Raw genomic sequence first — 16,728 nt, forward strand, 5'->3', positions numbered from 1 at the left:
AGCAAGGCTGGGGATGCCCCCAACCTGGTTACACCCACAGCACAGTCCCTATGGGCAACTGGGAGAAAAAAATAGCATTAAACTGGCTAAATGGAGTGATCAGCCGACGTCCAGGAACACAAGGAGGAACAGTACTGAGAGGAGAACATGTGAACTTGCAAGACACAGCGCTGGTCAGCAGAGACCTGGACAGGGGCAGGAAGCGTTCTCTCCAGTCCACCACAGAGGAGAGGCAGAGCAACCCCCCTCCTTCTCCCCATAATCATCAGCTCCTTGAGACATGCCCCCTCACCTTTTTGGCTTCTAACATCTTGTTCTCAAAGACATAGGAGATGCAGTTCCTCACGACCTCCAGGCGACGGGCGCTGTTGGCCAGGGCATTGCCATTACGCTCCAGGATGGCAGCTGSGGAGAGAATTGCCTGTTACTTCAATCAGGGCAGGGATTTCACACCCAGCGGGAGAGAGATGGGAGCTCCCTCCCCTGCTCTGCATGGCAGGACTCTGGGCTCCAAAAGCCCATGCTGGAAGAATAATATGGAGTCTTCAGCTGTCCCCCCATGCTAGCCCATACAGTTCAGTGAGCTCTAAACAGCCCGAATGGCAGAAGCTAAAGTGGATAGTGCTGCTGCTCCTCAAAAATGGCAACACTACCTGCATTTTGCTCACACAGGGCCCTCAGACATGCCATAGCGTAGAACGAACGGAGCCAGCACCCCTACAGCTGGCAATGCAACGTAAAGCTCGTTCTGAGCTGGACTTCTCACCACAAGGAAAGGCTCTCTGTGCACACATACCAATGGGGGGTCCTGATGGCACCATGCACTTCTTCTCTGCCTTTACAGCAGGAGGAGCCGTCTGCAGTTTGGCAGTGGCCTGGTCTATGATCCACTGGACTGTCCCCTCATCCAAACGGGGAAAAGGTTTCTGGTGGAGACGCAGATGACAGCCTTCTGTGGGCTTCTGCACCTTGTGCATGGTCACAGCGGGGTATGGGTTCTCCTGGCACAGCAAAGGCAGACAGTTCCTTTTCAGACCATTGGAAGTCCCATGTCTTCTCACAGGGCCTCCTTCAGCAGCAAACACTCTCCCCAGCAGCTCTTCTACCAACCCCCCAAAACCCTGCAGTACTGAAAGCAGGCTGTGCGGCTAACAGTCCCGCTCTGCTTTGCTCTCAGCAGCTGCAAGAACGGCACACTTTGGCGCTGAATACAGCAGTGAGCAAAAAGTCATTCAGGAGCTCAGGCCTGAGATGGCCAAGTGCCCAACAGGCCATAAAAAGCTTGGTGCTCCACTTTCAAAAGATCTTAGCTGGTCGTCCTCTATCAGATGACAAATACAGTGGCTGACCAGGTGCTCCAGAACAAAGGAAAGGAATTGTCTGATGCTCAGACCATCTGCAAACTAGGAATCCTACTCCTGGGATATATGGGAGAGAATCACACCAGGCCACTTTTAGATCCTTCAGCAGTTACCCTACCACATCTAACAGTGCAAGGCRGGACAAGCTGAAGCACCACGAGTGGTCATTCCAGCAATTGCTTACTGTAACAGAAATGAAGAGAGGACAGGCAGATCTGGGCCCTGACCCCAGGGTTCTCCCTGCCTGCATCTCCATCAGACCAGGTCCCCCCAACTATGCTCTGGCCTTCAGGACTCACATTTTTGTAAAGTTTCTCTGCCAATTCCTTGATGTGCCGCAGTATTTTCTGCTTGTTTCCCTCTTCTGCACGCATTCGCTTCACTTCATAAGCAACGAGCTGAGAGAAGAAGGGACAAGTGAGAGGAGTAGCTGTCTGCTGCCACTGGGCATCATCTGGCCACACTGCCCACACTCTGAGCCCAAACGACACCCCAGTTTTGTCCCCAGATGCTCCCAGCCTAGGTGCAACATCGCAGCCAGGGCGTTGAGGTTGTTTCCTGCCTCAGTCCCTTGGAGGGGAAAGCAAGGGCTGACAGGAATACATCCCACAGCCATGGTTATTTACAGTGGGCTGTCAGGCTGCCAAAGGCTGAGCCAGCCAGGCAAAGACGTGCAGCACCGCCAGTCAGGGCAGGGAGGAGCCGCTCCCAAATTGCCTCTTACCTCATCGAACAGGTCAATAGAACGATATGGGGCACCCCTCTCAGTCACAAAGCCAGCGAACGCCATGCCTTCCAGCACCTTGGTGAGGAAGTCATCCTCCGTTAGCCCCCTCTGCCCGAGGAAGGCTGCCTGGAACAGGGAAGAGTGTGCACTGTCAACAGGACGACTGTCCAGGCAACAGTTGTCCCAGGTGACGTGGTAGCATGGGTAGCATGCACTATTACCGCAATGAAGGAAGAGGACGGGAGTCAGTATGGCAGTGGAACAAAGCAGTCTCCTTCACCATCCCCACGTGCGCACAAGAACAAGATTTGTATAGAAACCTCCATTGCCCTTCTCTATCGCAATGAGACATACGTCCCAAATTTGCAGCACGATAAGCTCTGTGGCAAACAAAGTGCACTGGCTATGCAGCATTAGCCCCCTCGTGTATCCCATGGGAAGTATGAGACAAGACTGCTGCAGGCTCCTTCTAGAATCTCTGCTGAGAGGCTCATCTTGAACAATGCTTGTCCACCCAAGCGCTTGTTCCGAACATGCCTTCAAAGAAGGCTCTCACCACTGGCCACAATGGGAGCCTGAAGCGACACGTTTCTTGTGTCTACAGACAGTCTTTAGGACTTCCTCCTCAGTACACAAGCGTGAGAACTCATCCCACATGAACGCTGCCAGCTACTACACATCACATGCCTTCACAAGGAGCTGGTGAAGAACAGCATCCTCCTCCAAAATTCCTTCAGCTGCTTGCTGGCTGTGGCAGAGGAGCATGCTGCCACAAAAGGGTACCAACATCATTAATCTACTGACATCTGCACAGCTGTGATTCTGAAGGGAACCACATGCTTATCTGCTCACCTGTGTCATTTCAGGGAAAGGGGCATTACTTCATAGTGCTCTAAAGCCTGGCAGATCATCAGGGAAGCCTCACCTAAATTGACAAGAAGCACTGCACACCCTCCGTGGTAGCACAGTCTTTAGGAACGCACAACCAAGTCACCCTTTAGAGAAAGGGGCTACGCCAAAAGCAAAGCTTCCCTAATAACTCCAWCTGGGCTTTGATTTCCACAGTTATTCAAGAAAGTCCAGTTCATCTACCATTTCCCTAGTTTATTAAGCTCTTCTCCAGGAGCTTGGAGGACAAGAGGAGCTAGTCAGCTACTTGATGCATAACTGCAGAATGACAATACAGCATGYRTTTTAAAGGCTGAAAAGAATATGGAGGTGCCTAGCTCTCTGTACAGAGCCATTTGTGGGCTCTGCACATAAGTGATCAAGGGGAAGTATATCATTAGCAGGGGAGAGGCAAGGAGCAGAGATATGCAGCATGCTACAAGCAATCGGAAAAACTACAATTTTGCTATTGGGCAACCCTTTAGAACCATGAGATCATAGATGTCCTAAAGATGTTGCTGTGATGAAAGCAGCTAAATGACTGAAATTCAGGCTATTTTGTACTGCATACAGCTGTGGTGTGCACGAGTTTTATGAAACGGAAGCTTGTTATGCTTTATACTTTTTATAGTGATTTTATGAAAGGGCTTTCTCTTATGTTTACTGAATGTCTATAATTTTATGGAACTACTGAAYCTTCATCAGGAATAACCTTTATTGAGTATAAAAAACAGTTCAAAGCCTTTATGAACATAATGCTAATTTTAAATGTCAAACAGAAAACAGCGCACATTTTAGGGAGCACAGGAGAGCTGACGATGCACATGCGCAGGAAGCGCAGAGTGCATGCATGCTCACAGGCACACCTCTGGCATACTTTTGCAGGTACAAGGTTTTTGCTCCCTTGAGCTTCCTGTGGGCTGGGGGTGAGGGGGTGGGAGAGACGCCATCACGTGCTYCCACAGAAGCAGCATTAAGACTTCCAGACTCTCTGTCCTCACTGACTTTGATCGTGCAATGGAGAGGATGTGACTGGAGCAGGAAGGAGAGGACTGCTGTTTTGCGGGCTCTGTGACATGGCCATGTTTAGCTGTAACGCTAGAGTCCCTCCAGCCCCTCTCCCCAKCTGTCATCTTCTCCTGCTTTAGGTTTCCTCCATGGAGTCCCAAACATTTCAAGCTTTTGTAGTCCTCTACCTGCCCCTGGACTTGCCAGCCGTTCTGGTGTGGCTGACACCCCAGGAGTTCCTGCGAAGGCAGGCCAGCCTGCTGCTKCTTTCTAGATCTTAAGAAAATACACAGCTCCAGGCCATTATGTGAGGGATACCTTCCATAAGACCAAGAAAGCTACATGACATTAGGTACGTATAATATAGTGCACCTGACTACAAACTAGCATTAAACAGGAAAATGATATCCGACCCATAAGACCTCAGGACAGTCAAGGACAAACAAGGGAGGCAGGTGAACCTGGGAGTGACGCAGGAGAGGTCACCTGCTAGAAGCACAGAACTTTATCTTATTTCTAGATATAGCTGTTTTTATGCAAACCTTTTCACAGATTACATCATTCCAACTTTAGCTTAATCCAGTTGGAAAAGGATTATTCCACAGACRCATAGAACAATTTGAGAAAAGAATTCTGTTTCATGGACACGAGGCCTTACAAGCAGAAAGAACAGAGTCACTGTAGAAACACTTTCCCTGCCCTCCTGTGTTGGCCAAGCCACAGAAGTTTCCTCCCCTTCTCCATCACACTGCTCCTAGCAGTAGTTGTTTTTTCCCTAGATGCTCTGCCTCCCCAAGCATGGATCAGAACCAGACTGGCTGATCTGGAGTGTCCAGAAGTGCCTGCCAGCCCATACACACACATGTGCCTGTGTGTCAGGAGCCTTACCTTATGGAATCGGATGACTGGCTCAGGATGGATGCGGATGATGTGCAGACACCAACGATAGCCCTGAAGAAGCTGTGCAAACAAGCGGAGGAAGACAGCCCGGATCTCCTTATCCTGCAAATAGGGAAGGACAGCACGATCAGGCACAGAGTGCTGCATCTGCTGAACAGGGCAGCAAACCCAGCAGAGAAATTCCAGGGGAAAAAGGATATGGCAGACTGGAATCACTGTGCTGTTTCCTCTTCACAGCATCCCTTACATTGCACACAGAGGAGAAAGGTACTTTCATGGCCCAGAGCTGCYATGAGTTTTGCTGAAGTGCCCAAATGGTAGGTATCAACTTCCAGTTCCTGTTCCAGSATGGAAGTAAAACAGGCAACCCCCTATCCACAGACCAACTATCGAAATGGCAACGCCGGCTTCCAGGCCAGAATACAAATTGGAGCTGTGGCCTCATTGTCTTGGGAGTAATGTGTTGTGCCTCTYAACCCTGGAGAGTAAGAAATACCTGAGACGGAGAAAAGCTTGAAATCTCGGCTGTCCACTCCACGCCCAAGAAACAGGGTGTCCAGCAGAAATGGCAGCCCTCCTAGGGAAAGTTCYCCCAATCCCTCCCCTAGAAGCACATTCCTATTTGTTGTCTTCTCCCTGCTCCCACTCACCTGCATTTTSAGAGAGGAGGCAGAAACTGTTGAAGGGGGGAATGCGAGATCTGCCACCTCCAACTCTGGGTCCAACACCTGCACAGACAAGGCACAAAGCATGCTCAGACCTTGGCCCAGGGGGATCTCTATGTTCACAGGAGGAAGAAGTGAAGAAGCATTCTCCAGAAACACAACAGGGCCCAAAGATAAGGTCCGAGAGGCTTAGAAACAAAACCTAGAGGATTGAGCTAGAATCACCAGATACCATACTCCTAAAACACTCTCTACCATGCAAGGGAATCATCAAGGCTTGACTTCTYTCCATGAATCCTAGTGGCACAGAGAGCCCCAGAAAGAACAGCTYGGTGTGCCGCAGGGCAACTTGAAAGTCAAGAGCCTCTCCATCTGTATGTCATTCTGTCACAGCTGGGGAAACGTGTATCATRCAAGGGCTAAGAGCTCAGCATTCAAAAGCACAGCAAGGTAGTGACCCCAGGGGTCACAAGTGTGACAAGAACCCCCMCACACCCCAACTTGCCACAGCCATGGGGAAGAAGCTCTCTAAGGCATACAGCAAYTTGTTCAGTTTTGCTGTCCCAGGCGCGCACTCACATGGCTAGCAGCCTCTGGGAATATACTAGCAGCCGGAAGAGCRGCTTCAGGGCTGCAGCTGCTTCCTGTCCAAAGACTGGGAGCCAGCCACCTGATTCCCAGAAACCTTTGGCAGAAGCGGCACTCGTCCCCAGCACCGTTGTGTGCCAGAGGCCATCAGGGTCATGCATGGTCTCATGTGACATGGTCAGGACTCTGAGACGTGGATCTTTGCTCTCACAGGGGGTCCCTAACTCCACTGTGACTGTCAAGTTGTCCTATTCACAGCTGCCCTCTGAAACATGGGTCAGTTCCTGAGGTGTTCACACTCTGCAGACGTGGGGAAAAGCTGCAGCACTTACCATGGAGAGGGCTTCCCGGGTCTGTTGGAGCAGAGGTTCAGGGAGTAGGGAGATATGTACACACTCAGGGACATTCACTGTCCCACCATCCAGGTCTGCGATAACAACATCCAGCTGAAAATGGCAGAACAGGCATGAGAAACGGCCAGGCTTTCTGAAACACCCTCTCTACCACCTCCTGGCTGGGCAACTGAAAACTAGGCAAGGGGGATAAGCCCAATTTAGGAGAGGAGATTTGGACAGCAGTAGTCTCTTCTCCACCTTTTGTCAGCTCAGAGCATTCTAGTCTTTGATAGTTATTTTCTCTTATCGACTGTCATCATATCCAAACATTTGTTAATACACAAGCTATGGAGGAATTCCATCACTCTGCAGGGAAGGCAGCAAGTTGCGTAAGAGCCCACTACAATGCCTCACAGAGGAATCCAGAGGCAAGCCAGTACATCTGACTGAAAGAGGAGCAAAGGGAATGAAAATCTGGCAGYAAGAGAGACGCTCTCAGGTTTGTGCAGAGGGAGAAGGCCATCGGACCTATTGTGATTTTTTGGAATAAGATTTGTCTCTCAGGTGAGAAGTAAACACAGCACTTCATCAGATTGTGAGAGAGATCTCAAGGAGAAAAAYCGAACACCAATGCCAGATCCAAAACTTAAACCATCCTGCTTAATCAAAATTGCATTTTTCGATTTGGGCAGAAGGCTGCACATTAGCTTGCTTTAGTTTAGATCAGACTYATCATGCTTTGATTCAGTTCAGTTTCTAAACTGAAGTCTGTAATACTCAAGTGCCAACACAGCCTCTTGGACCAAAATCACTAGCTGAGTTTCAAAATCAAATCCTTGGTTAACCCCAGCCGCTCCTATGTAGACACTGTAGACCTAAAACCTGACAAAGCAGAACCCTAGCCAACCTCGCTTGGCTTGCGTGGCATGTCTGGATTGCAGCCTGAGGTGACTGGCCTGAACAAGCACACCGTGTGCAAGTTGGGTGTGTTTAGCCTAGTGCCCCAGGCCCCTTTTAGGGGCAAAGCTCTCTGTCCTAAGACTGTTGGCACATGACCCCTGCTTTATCCTCTGGACCATTCTTGCTCCTAGCACACAGGACGGGGTAGACGGAGCCTCACCAGTTCCTGGGTCTCCGACTGGAAGATGGAGTGGACTCCGATGATGAAGGGTGTTGGTGTACTTAGTACCTCAAGGAGCTGTGCAGGCAAGATGGGCACGTACGTGAAACTGTAACCAAAGAAGAGCATCACTGCAGCCAACTGAGTCCTGCTCTACCCAACTGCTGTTTCCAATACCCARCCTTCCCTGCTGAATGGAGCCTACCACTAAGCCTGCTGAATATGCAGTGCTCTCTCTCTGCTGCAAACAGCACCGGCCATTGTTCCAGAACTAGCTTTAAACGCTAGGAAGAGAAGGAACAGCAAACAAGTCAGCCCTGAACCCCAGCCTTGGCTCCTTCCAAGGGTCAACTGACGATCCCCCATCCTGAGGAGGAAGGTTGGGGGCGACTACGTTCTTAAGAGAGCAGGCTTTCAACCGTCACTGTCAGCCCTCAAGACAATACGTGTCTCACAGCTCTGCAAGGTTTCTGGGTACTTACAGACACCAACCATGATCATACCCTGGCCCTGGAGTTATACTAGAAGTCTGAGCAAGGGAAAGATTTTCAGCAGTTTAATTCCAAAAGAAAGCTTTCTTTGGAACACAAATAGCCTTTCTGCAGCCTGAGGGTACGGCAGACCAGCATGGAAACAGTGTGACAGGAGCTGACAGCAACAATGGCTTGTCTATCTCAACTGTCCTACTTGGGAGACGTGCAAACAGCTCCAGTAGTGACCAGTATACAAGCTGGAGCCCCCCATCCCTGGCTGAGCCCCGCTGGTCAACAGCATCAACACCTCCTCCAGGATGGGGTGAGCAGGCTGCCAGCCATCCTGAAGGAGTCACTGTGGTGGCTTGGCCACCATCACGGACCCATTAACAAAAGCCCTGTATGCATAGGCCTCTTTCGAGGGAGGACAGAATTTGCAAACAGTGGTTTCTGGAAWCCTCCCAGTTTCCAGCACCCCATTCAGTTAGACTTCATGCCTGAGGCTGGCACTGAAGACTTCCAGCGGAAACTGTGTACTGAGGCTCTGTGTTCTGCCCAGGCTGCAATGGGGAGGAGAAAGAAGGGARAGGGGACAGATTCTGAAGAGCTAAACATCTCTGGCCTCTTCCAAACACATGATGGAGCGATCTGCAAGACCAGACCCCACCAGCCTGACATGCCTGCCTGCCTCCCTCCCTAAAGAGTTGTAACAGCTGGGAGTAATTCATGCCAGCAGCAACTTGAGCTAAAAAAGACACTGCCAGTAATGCCTCATGCCCTACTTCCGATTGCTAGAGCCCAGATTTTACCCTAGAAAAGAAGGAGGCAAGGAGAGGAAGGTTCAATACTCCTTTGCTGCTGTGGATATATTCCAGAATTTCACTGCTGTACAAGCCAAAGGGCTTCAGGAAAGGAGCTTTCAGCACAGCCAGAGAAAGTGTCCTTCAGGGTGCCATAATGCTGCATTCACCTGCCCCTTTACTGGCAGTGCCCAAAATGCAGTTATCAGCCATATTAGCTAGGACATAATAAGGGCATGAAGCAAGGAGAAGGCAACACAAACACAGGCTTGGCTGGTAGTTGCATCCCTAGCTGGCTCCTAGCTTTGCTGTTTGCTATCCAAGGGGTTGAGGGAATGGTGGTGTTCCCTCACCTGTACTTGAGGGGGAACATAAGTGCAAGTAGAGCCCGGCAGGCATCAGTGAGCCTCTGGTAACTGCTGGAGAGAAACAGGATCTTGTGTTCAGTAAGCGCTGCACAGAAGAGATACAGCACATTGGTGATCCCTGGAGAGAAAGGGCAGAGAACAGCACTCAAAAAAAGAGGGTACCTGTCATGCACCCAACCAGAGATCCGCCCAAACCCCACCCTTGGTTGGATCCCACTCCAGCAACAACCCCAGTCCTCTTTGACTCTCTGTCTCCACATTCTGCATAATAAAGGAGTTCAATATCCTGCCAGAGAGCAACTTCTGGGTTGTCCAAGAACTTGTCCCCCCAAGGAAGCCCCTCTTTTTCAAAAGAGGTTCAAGAGCTTTGCTGAAGCTGCAAATATCCTTTAATCAGAAGGCACGAAGACAACTGCAACACCCATCTCTGCACTCATTCTTGCCAGTCAGGCATCTCGGCTGTTTCTCATGAGACCTAGCCACACCTCTGCTCTGGAGCCAGAGGAGAGCTGCCAGTCTCCCCTGCCTTCCTGGGAAAGGGAAGGCAAAGCAAGGCTAGGGGAGGGGTTCAGTGTGCTGTGGTTGCAGCTGGAACAAAGCCCTAAACTGACAAACCAAGCTCAGGAGCATGGTGGGAAACTATGTGCAGGGAACACTAACCCAGAAGTTGGCCTGCTGGTTTTGGCACCTGACCTGATGAGAAGGAGGTGGGGGAAAAAGTCTCACCAAGCTGCCGGAAGAGCAGGGCCACGCTGCAGCTGCTGACAGGAAGCGAGTCATTGATGGGTGTCTGGATCACCTGCCTGTCCCCTGCTCCTAGAGAGATTGTCCTCTGCAAGAGACAAGACACAGACATGATCATTGGGATTCCACCCAAACAATGGGCGGGTGCAAGCACAGAGAGCGAGCCAGCTCCCCTGCTACTTCTCCAAGCCAGGAGCAGCCAGAATCCTCTCTGATGCAGAGGACCAGGGATATACCATGACCTCAGCACAACCCTCCTATGGAATGACACAGCCTACCATGGCACACTGTCTCACAGCAACACGGTTGGAGCACGATTTCTCCAGGAAGAGGGAAGAGCTCCCTGCAAGTAGGCTGACACACATCCCATGCTTGACTTGGGACCATGTGCACAGTTCAGACTAAGGGAAGGAATTAATCCTGCTGAAACAACAAAGTAGTCCCAGCCATCATGAGCAACTCCTTGGTGACTGGCAGGAAGAACACAGCAGTGAGAAACCTGTACTATAATATAGCACATGAGGACTCTCTAGGACCTCAAAACCAGAGAGGAACAGTTTGCCTGTGCCATACCCAGCCAGCAGAGCCAGGTAAACGGAGCAGCACCAGTTTTGCCACCAGCTCTCTGCAGCTTCTCAGGTTAGACAGTGCTTCATTCAAGTACAGCGTGAACAGGCACCGTCTGGCTCCTGGCTGGGGATAGACAGACTGGGCACAGCCTTATTTCCTCCGCGCTACCATTTTTTTTAAAAACCTAAGCTCATTCTAAAGCCTCACGTCCTCATCCTCTCTCTACTGTAGAGGCCAGGGCAGTCTCAGATTACTGACCCTATTCTCATATCTCTACACTTCTCTATGGAAAACACTCCATTGGAATAGAAGGTTTTGCCAGGCAATCCACTTCCTTGCTYAGCCCCCTGCAGGCAAGAAGAGCTCCACCTCATGCCACTGCAACAATCTAGAACTTTACTTCTAGAAGCTTTCTTTTGGGCAGAAGAGAACACCCCTAGCCTGATCTTTGAGAATGCCAGCAGACTGCTTTTTCACAATCCCCTGGAGAACACACAGTGAAGCAAACAGAGCATGGCCATTTTGCTGCAGTGCAGGAACATATCCCCCCTCCTCCCACAGCCCATATGCACGTTCCCTTTTCACAGCAATGCAACACACAAAGCCACGCAGACACCCAAGGGTGCTTTAACTCAGATGACCGGTGGCCAGGTCTCCCATTCCCAGGGGTGAGGAAATGACTCTGCTCCACTAGCTGCAGGTGCTGCAGCATGTGCAACCCTTGAGCCTTCTCAAAAAAAAAAAAAGGGGACTACTAATGAGGAGAGAGACCCAATGAAAGAAAAGGTGTGCGTACCACTGCTTCGTCGTCCGTGTCAGGCTGAGATAGAGACAGACAGAGATAGCACAATCAGTTAGAAACACACAAACACAGCTAGACAACAGGGAAAACACACACACACAAGCCAACAACGAGCAGGGACCAGCACTCTCAGAGGAGGAGAGAGGCAAACAGACAAGCAAAAGCAGTAACTGCTACACTGAAAAAGAGCTTTTTGGACACAGCAGGAGAACAGGTAAAGCAAAGGAAGGGAAGCGCCACCAACAAACTGTCCTTCCTGTAGCACACTACTAGTTCCCACAGCACAGATCCTGCAAGAACTGGGAGGTAACAAATGACTGTGCCAAAAAATGGTCACTGAGCCAGAGCAGCTTGAAAAGTCTCCCTGGTCTGAACAGTCTCTCTTCTTCTTTACTGCTGTTTACATGTTCCACCTAGGAAGGACCAGATGGAGTCAGACAGATCTGGGCAGATCCTGCAAGAGAGCTGTTCCTCTTCCCTCAGTCAGAGCAAACCCAGGATGCCTGGCATACAGTCACAGCTTCACAGGTTTGAACAGCACCTTGCTTTCTTCTCTGAAAGACTCATCTGTGACTGGCATATAACCCTCTCCTGCAAATAAAAGGCCCACTGCTGGACCCTCCCAGGACTTGCATTATTAGAGGAAGCGCCAAACTTACAGCAAGCCACGAAGCCAGCTTGAAGGGTATCATTTCTGCTGAGCAGAAAGCACCTCTTCAAGAAACCTGCCCTGATACACATGTTCAAGACAGCAGTCCTCCCCTTGGTGCCAGGGACCTCAGTGGCAGAAGAAACCTTCTCAGTCTCTAGGCWCCAAGAAACCACAGTGCTGCCCACAGCCTTGCAAAGGCTCTTTCACTTGGGTGTGGCTTGGATGTGAAAAAAAATAGATGGTATTTTGTGCTGAGGGAATCGGAGCTCAGCTCACAGTGAAGCCACTGCAAGGGACAAGTGCCCTATCAACAGTCATTTTCCAGGTGTTAGCATAGCATAAGAGCTCCAGGGATTAAACTGTCTCTGAATACTTCCTGCCAGAGGGTCCAGCTGGGCTCTCTCCACTTCTGTCATCTCCAAGCCAGTTTCAATTAGCCCCTTCTTACCCATCTGCTGCTCACATAAGTGGGACTGCAGCCCAGCTGGCCTTCCTAGAGCAGGAGGAAGAGTGCTACAAGGAACACATGATTCAGGATAAAAACAGGAGGGTTTTTTTTTATGGTCTCACTTCTGGGCGCAAGCAAGGCTGTTGCTCCTCAAACCCTGTCTAAACAACCAGAGATGCTGGCCACACACATGCACAAGTCAGTGGTTCGAGGAGAGTGTTCCAGGCTGCTCATCTAGCAAACATTAGCCTTGCTTGGCCTGTCTCCCTAGAGCTGACTCGTCCCAGCTCTCACAGATGGCCTGTGACCACTTGGCTCTGGAGTAGCTCTCCATGCAATCAGACAGGCCTGAATGGAGGAGCAAGACCTCCCTGATGCAGGAATGTCCAAAGACCATGGCAATTGTTTGCACAGACCCATCTGTGAATACGCAAGCCAGCTGGTGGTCAAGCCATCCAGTACTCCCTCCTGAAGGGAGCAAGGAGCCAAAAGAAGGCTGCCTCATCAAGGCAAGTTGTAGCTAAGCAAAGCAGCAAGATCTTCTCAGCTGATCCAAGAGCTGAGCTGCTCCAGATCACAAAGGTTTGCTGTTCCTACTCTTAAGCACTTGCGAAGGCACTGCCTGCACTAGACAAGCACTTGCCAGTAGCAGTGCACTGCAGCAGCTCCTCAGTAGCCAGTGCTCTGAGCCAGATTCTRCCCACAAGCCAAATCAGCCTTACTCAGCTCACCCCAGCACAGCAGAACTAGAATAAAGCTGAAAGAAACATCTTTGCTTTGACACACCCAGGTTTGTTGGAGCTGCTAAAGTCTTGCTTGAAGCAGAAGCAAGGAGASATAAGAGAGGAACTGGGCAGGCTACCCACCTGAGCTCCCCCTGTGATGGGGATGGTGCACGTCAGGAGATTCCCAATGACATTCTCCAGGGACACACTCAGTCCATCCACATAGATGGTGTAGATCAAACCAAGGCTGTTCTGGAGAGGCAAGCAGAGCACAGTTGAGCATCACAGCAAGAAGCAGATACGTGTAGGTGCAGCTGGGAAGGCCCATCAATTTGGAACAGCGTCACATGGAGGGGCTTTAAGTGTTTCTCTCCAAACAGAAACACACCCTGTGACAGCCAGTTCTTGGGTGCAGTGCTTCAGGTCTTCCCTCTTGAACTTTTCACAACCAGTCTCTCATCAACAGCAACAGGACATTTAGCATGTGCTCCATTTGCTACCAGCCACCAGCACCTTCTCATTCTAGCACTGATACCACCTGAGACATTCCCAGATGTACCAGACTATCACAGTATCCAACAGGCTGCCATTCAGCATGAACAGATTGGAAAGATTTCAAAAGCTCCATTGGCAGAGGTAACTGAATACAGCTAGACTTCTCCAGCATCCCCTAAGTACTCCCAGTCCCTGCAGATTTACATCAAGTCTCACTGAAAACTCTGAACAATGGATGGGAAGAAGTCCCAGTTCTACTCTGAGGGCTTTTTGAGACACCCTGGCCATGCCCTGCTCTTCTTGCTGTCTGCCCACCAGGTGTACTTGGAAGGCAAGATCAGACCAGCACAGAAGAAATTAAATTTAAGTGTAAAAACATGGGGAGGTGCTGTCCTTTGCTGGGACGTGAAAAAGCTACTACAATACACAGGATGAATGAGGAATTTGTGTTCAAAGCACCTTTCATCTTTTCTAAACCCTCTCCCCATGCCAGCGACCAGAGAAACAACACAGATACTGAGGCTTTGGAGAGAACAAGCCAGGCAGGCTACTGTATGCCGGAATAACCAAGAGAAAAGCAAGCTCACACCGCTGCATGTCCATGAAYACATGCTGCTTGGTCTAGGCACTCAGTGAGGGAGGCAGAGATCATGGCTTGAGGGAAGGTGCACTCTAGCCAGGTCCCAAATGGAAGATCTGGTGTAGCTTGCCTCTCTTCCTTGAGCACTGAAGACTGTTCCAGTTTCAGGAGGAGGCATGGCATATATGGCCTAACATCTGCTTGCCAGGGGTGAATACTCTTGGTCTAATGTACATGCAGCCTAATCTCATCTTGAATAAAAGSCATTCTCTCAGTCCAGCATCATGCTGACCAAGAGGATGAACAGGTCTAGGTCTTGGGCTATACACAGACCTAATCAGAAAAGAACCAGAACAACATGAGACTTGTGCTGGGGAAGCAACAGGCTGCACTCCAGACCATGAGGCAGAGTTTTCACCCATTACGCTTTTGCTGCAATTTGAGCAACAAACACAGCTTAACAGGCAAGCATCCCATCTCTTGCGGCAATCTGAACCTGAAAACAGGGGTGTTTCTGCTTTCCTCAAGCAGTTCAGAAGTGTGTGGCATCCMTTTCTATGGAATAAATGATCCAGCTTCCACAGCTGCCAAGGTCAGAGACCTTCTTAAGGCCTCCTAGTGAAATTTCTTATCTTCTGATCAYAGCTAAAGGGGGGAATAATGCAAGGCCCAAACCAACACAAGTCTAGTACTCTTATCACTAATCTGCTCCAAAAAATCACTAAGCTGAGTAATTCAAGCAGCTAAGCAATGAAATCATGCAGCCAAATGAGCAATGCAAACATTACTCAGCCTCCTAATAAAAACAGCCAGGGAAAGAGAGTGGTCAGGTACACAAAGGCTGAAAGATGCTGGGAACCACTTCAATGAAGTCTCCAAGGGGAAAACCCTTGCAGGAAATGTCTCTCTTTTACAACATGTCAGCCAACACACTTTCAATCCAAAGACATACCCAAGTGTCGCATGCTTTTGCCCAGTAGGACAGTGGCAGTCACTGTAGCCTGGCTGATAATGATCTTGGCCTCCCCTCACAGACTCCAGAAAACGTACAGCTCCAGAGAACCCACACTTTAGAGAATTTCAGCTCCGCAGAAGGCAAGACATGGCAAACCCCATCCCACTTGAGAAGATTGTATGATGCAACTGTTTACAACAAGGGAAACGGACTTGATGATCCAGACTCATTTCCGTTCTTATACTCCTTTCTATCTTGGTCTTACTGCTCTGGCTTGCTGTAAAGAAGTTGCTGTTTTAACATTACCTGATTTATCCTCTCAGTCAAAAYAGGCTTGATTTGTGCACAACTTTCCCAGTAAAATACCTAAGGTCTTCCCTTACAGGGCACGAACACAACTTGCTGCTTCCAGTGTTCATAAGTCTTCAACTTTCAGGTTGGACAAAAGTCACAGACATTATTAACAGAGAGCTCAGGCATCTATCCCAGGCAAGCAATGCATTTCTAAACATATCGTATCAGGAGCAGGGGGGGTCCAAGAGCATGTTAATGAGAACAGCCTAGAAACACTGCAATTCCCTGAACAGTCTGCAAGTCCCAGTGCTGTTGGAAAGGACAGTTTAGCCTAAAGCCTCATAAGTCTTTTCAGTTAGAGTCTCTCTAGTCTTATACTTACTTGGCTTGAGTTAGAACACAACAATGCATGTGCTGAGCAACATGTGACACTGAAGGCAGAAGTTTTTGTCTGAAGCAGCTCTAGGCAAGAGAATGGAGGGGTTCTTTTTTTCTTCTTTTTTTTCCCCTATCATTTATTAATGTCTTGAGTGGGCTGTGACTCAACACTGACAAAATAACATGTGCTCCCATTCACAGAGTAGGCCTGTGTGCAAGAGGGTCAAGATTGGGGCAGCTACCCAGAAGCGACATCCTGGTAGCGGGAGGGAAAAAAGAAGGACACAGCCTAGCCTGATGGAAACTGTTAGCTTCCTACAAGCCCAGTATCTGGGTGATGGGGCAACCTGGCAGCGAGTCCACTGTAAACGCCAGATGGATTCTGCATTTGGACCAAGAGCTCAAACCAAGAACACCAATAATGCAGCTAGTCCACTCACGCTTGAGGACCATGCCCACATCACACCTGCTCCAGCTGGACAGCTGCTGACACAATATGCACATAGGCAGAGTTTTGTCAACAAGCCAGCTTGAAGCCTGTGCCTTCCAAAACCTTCTACAGACACATAATGGAGCAAGTTTGAAGAATATAAAGATGGCAAAGATAAAGAACAGGCTGTTCTTCATGTTTTTTATACTAACAAAATCAGGTCAAGGCCACCGGCTGCCTGGTGTGGGTCAGTCCTTGGTTTGCTGTTCTGCAGCCAGACGGTTCAGGTTTAGTGTGCAGTTGTTGACACTAACTCATACAGCCCTCAACAGCTGGACTGGAACGCAAAGACCAGGTTGGGGACAGACCTGTTTTCACACAAGATGCTGCTGCCAGTGTGCTCTTACAGTTCATATTCCTGG

General features: G+C 49.7%; 1 protein-coding gene across 1 annotated transcript in view; it reads right to left on the minus strand.

The window, feature by feature from the left end:
- The window catches only part of SBF1 (SET binding factor 1), a 54,838-nt gene that overhangs the window by 18,910 nt on the left and 19,200 nt on the right, over positions 1-16,728 (minus strand). The window contains exons 6-16 of the mRNA XM_026071160.1: positions 13,316-13,426; positions 9,960-10,065; positions 9,219-9,351; positions 7,593-7,701; positions 6,470-6,583; positions 5,535-5,612; positions 4,873-4,986; positions 2,086-2,214; positions 1,661-1,759; positions 797-1,001; positions 293-405 (exon numbers count right to left, since the gene is read on the minus strand). Coding sequence (XP_025926945.1) covers positions 293-405; positions 797-1,001; positions 1,661-1,759; positions 2,086-2,214; positions 4,873-4,986; positions 5,535-5,612; positions 6,470-6,583; positions 7,593-7,701; positions 9,219-9,351; positions 9,960-10,065; positions 13,316-13,426 — 1,311 coding nt within the window. The remainder of the gene's footprint in view (positions 1-292; positions 406-796; positions 1,002-1,660; positions 1,760-2,085; positions 2,215-4,872; positions 4,987-5,534; positions 5,613-6,469; positions 6,584-7,592; positions 7,702-9,218; positions 9,352-9,959; positions 10,066-13,315; positions 13,427-16,728) is intronic.

This window comes from Apteryx rowi, unplaced genomic scaffold (assembly GCF_003343035.1).
Source record: "Apteryx rowi isolate R43461 unplaced genomic scaffold, aptRow1 scaffold_322, whole genome shotgun sequence".
Taxonomy (NCBI): Eukaryota; Metazoa; Chordata; class Aves; order Apterygiformes; family Apterygidae; genus Apteryx; species Apteryx rowi.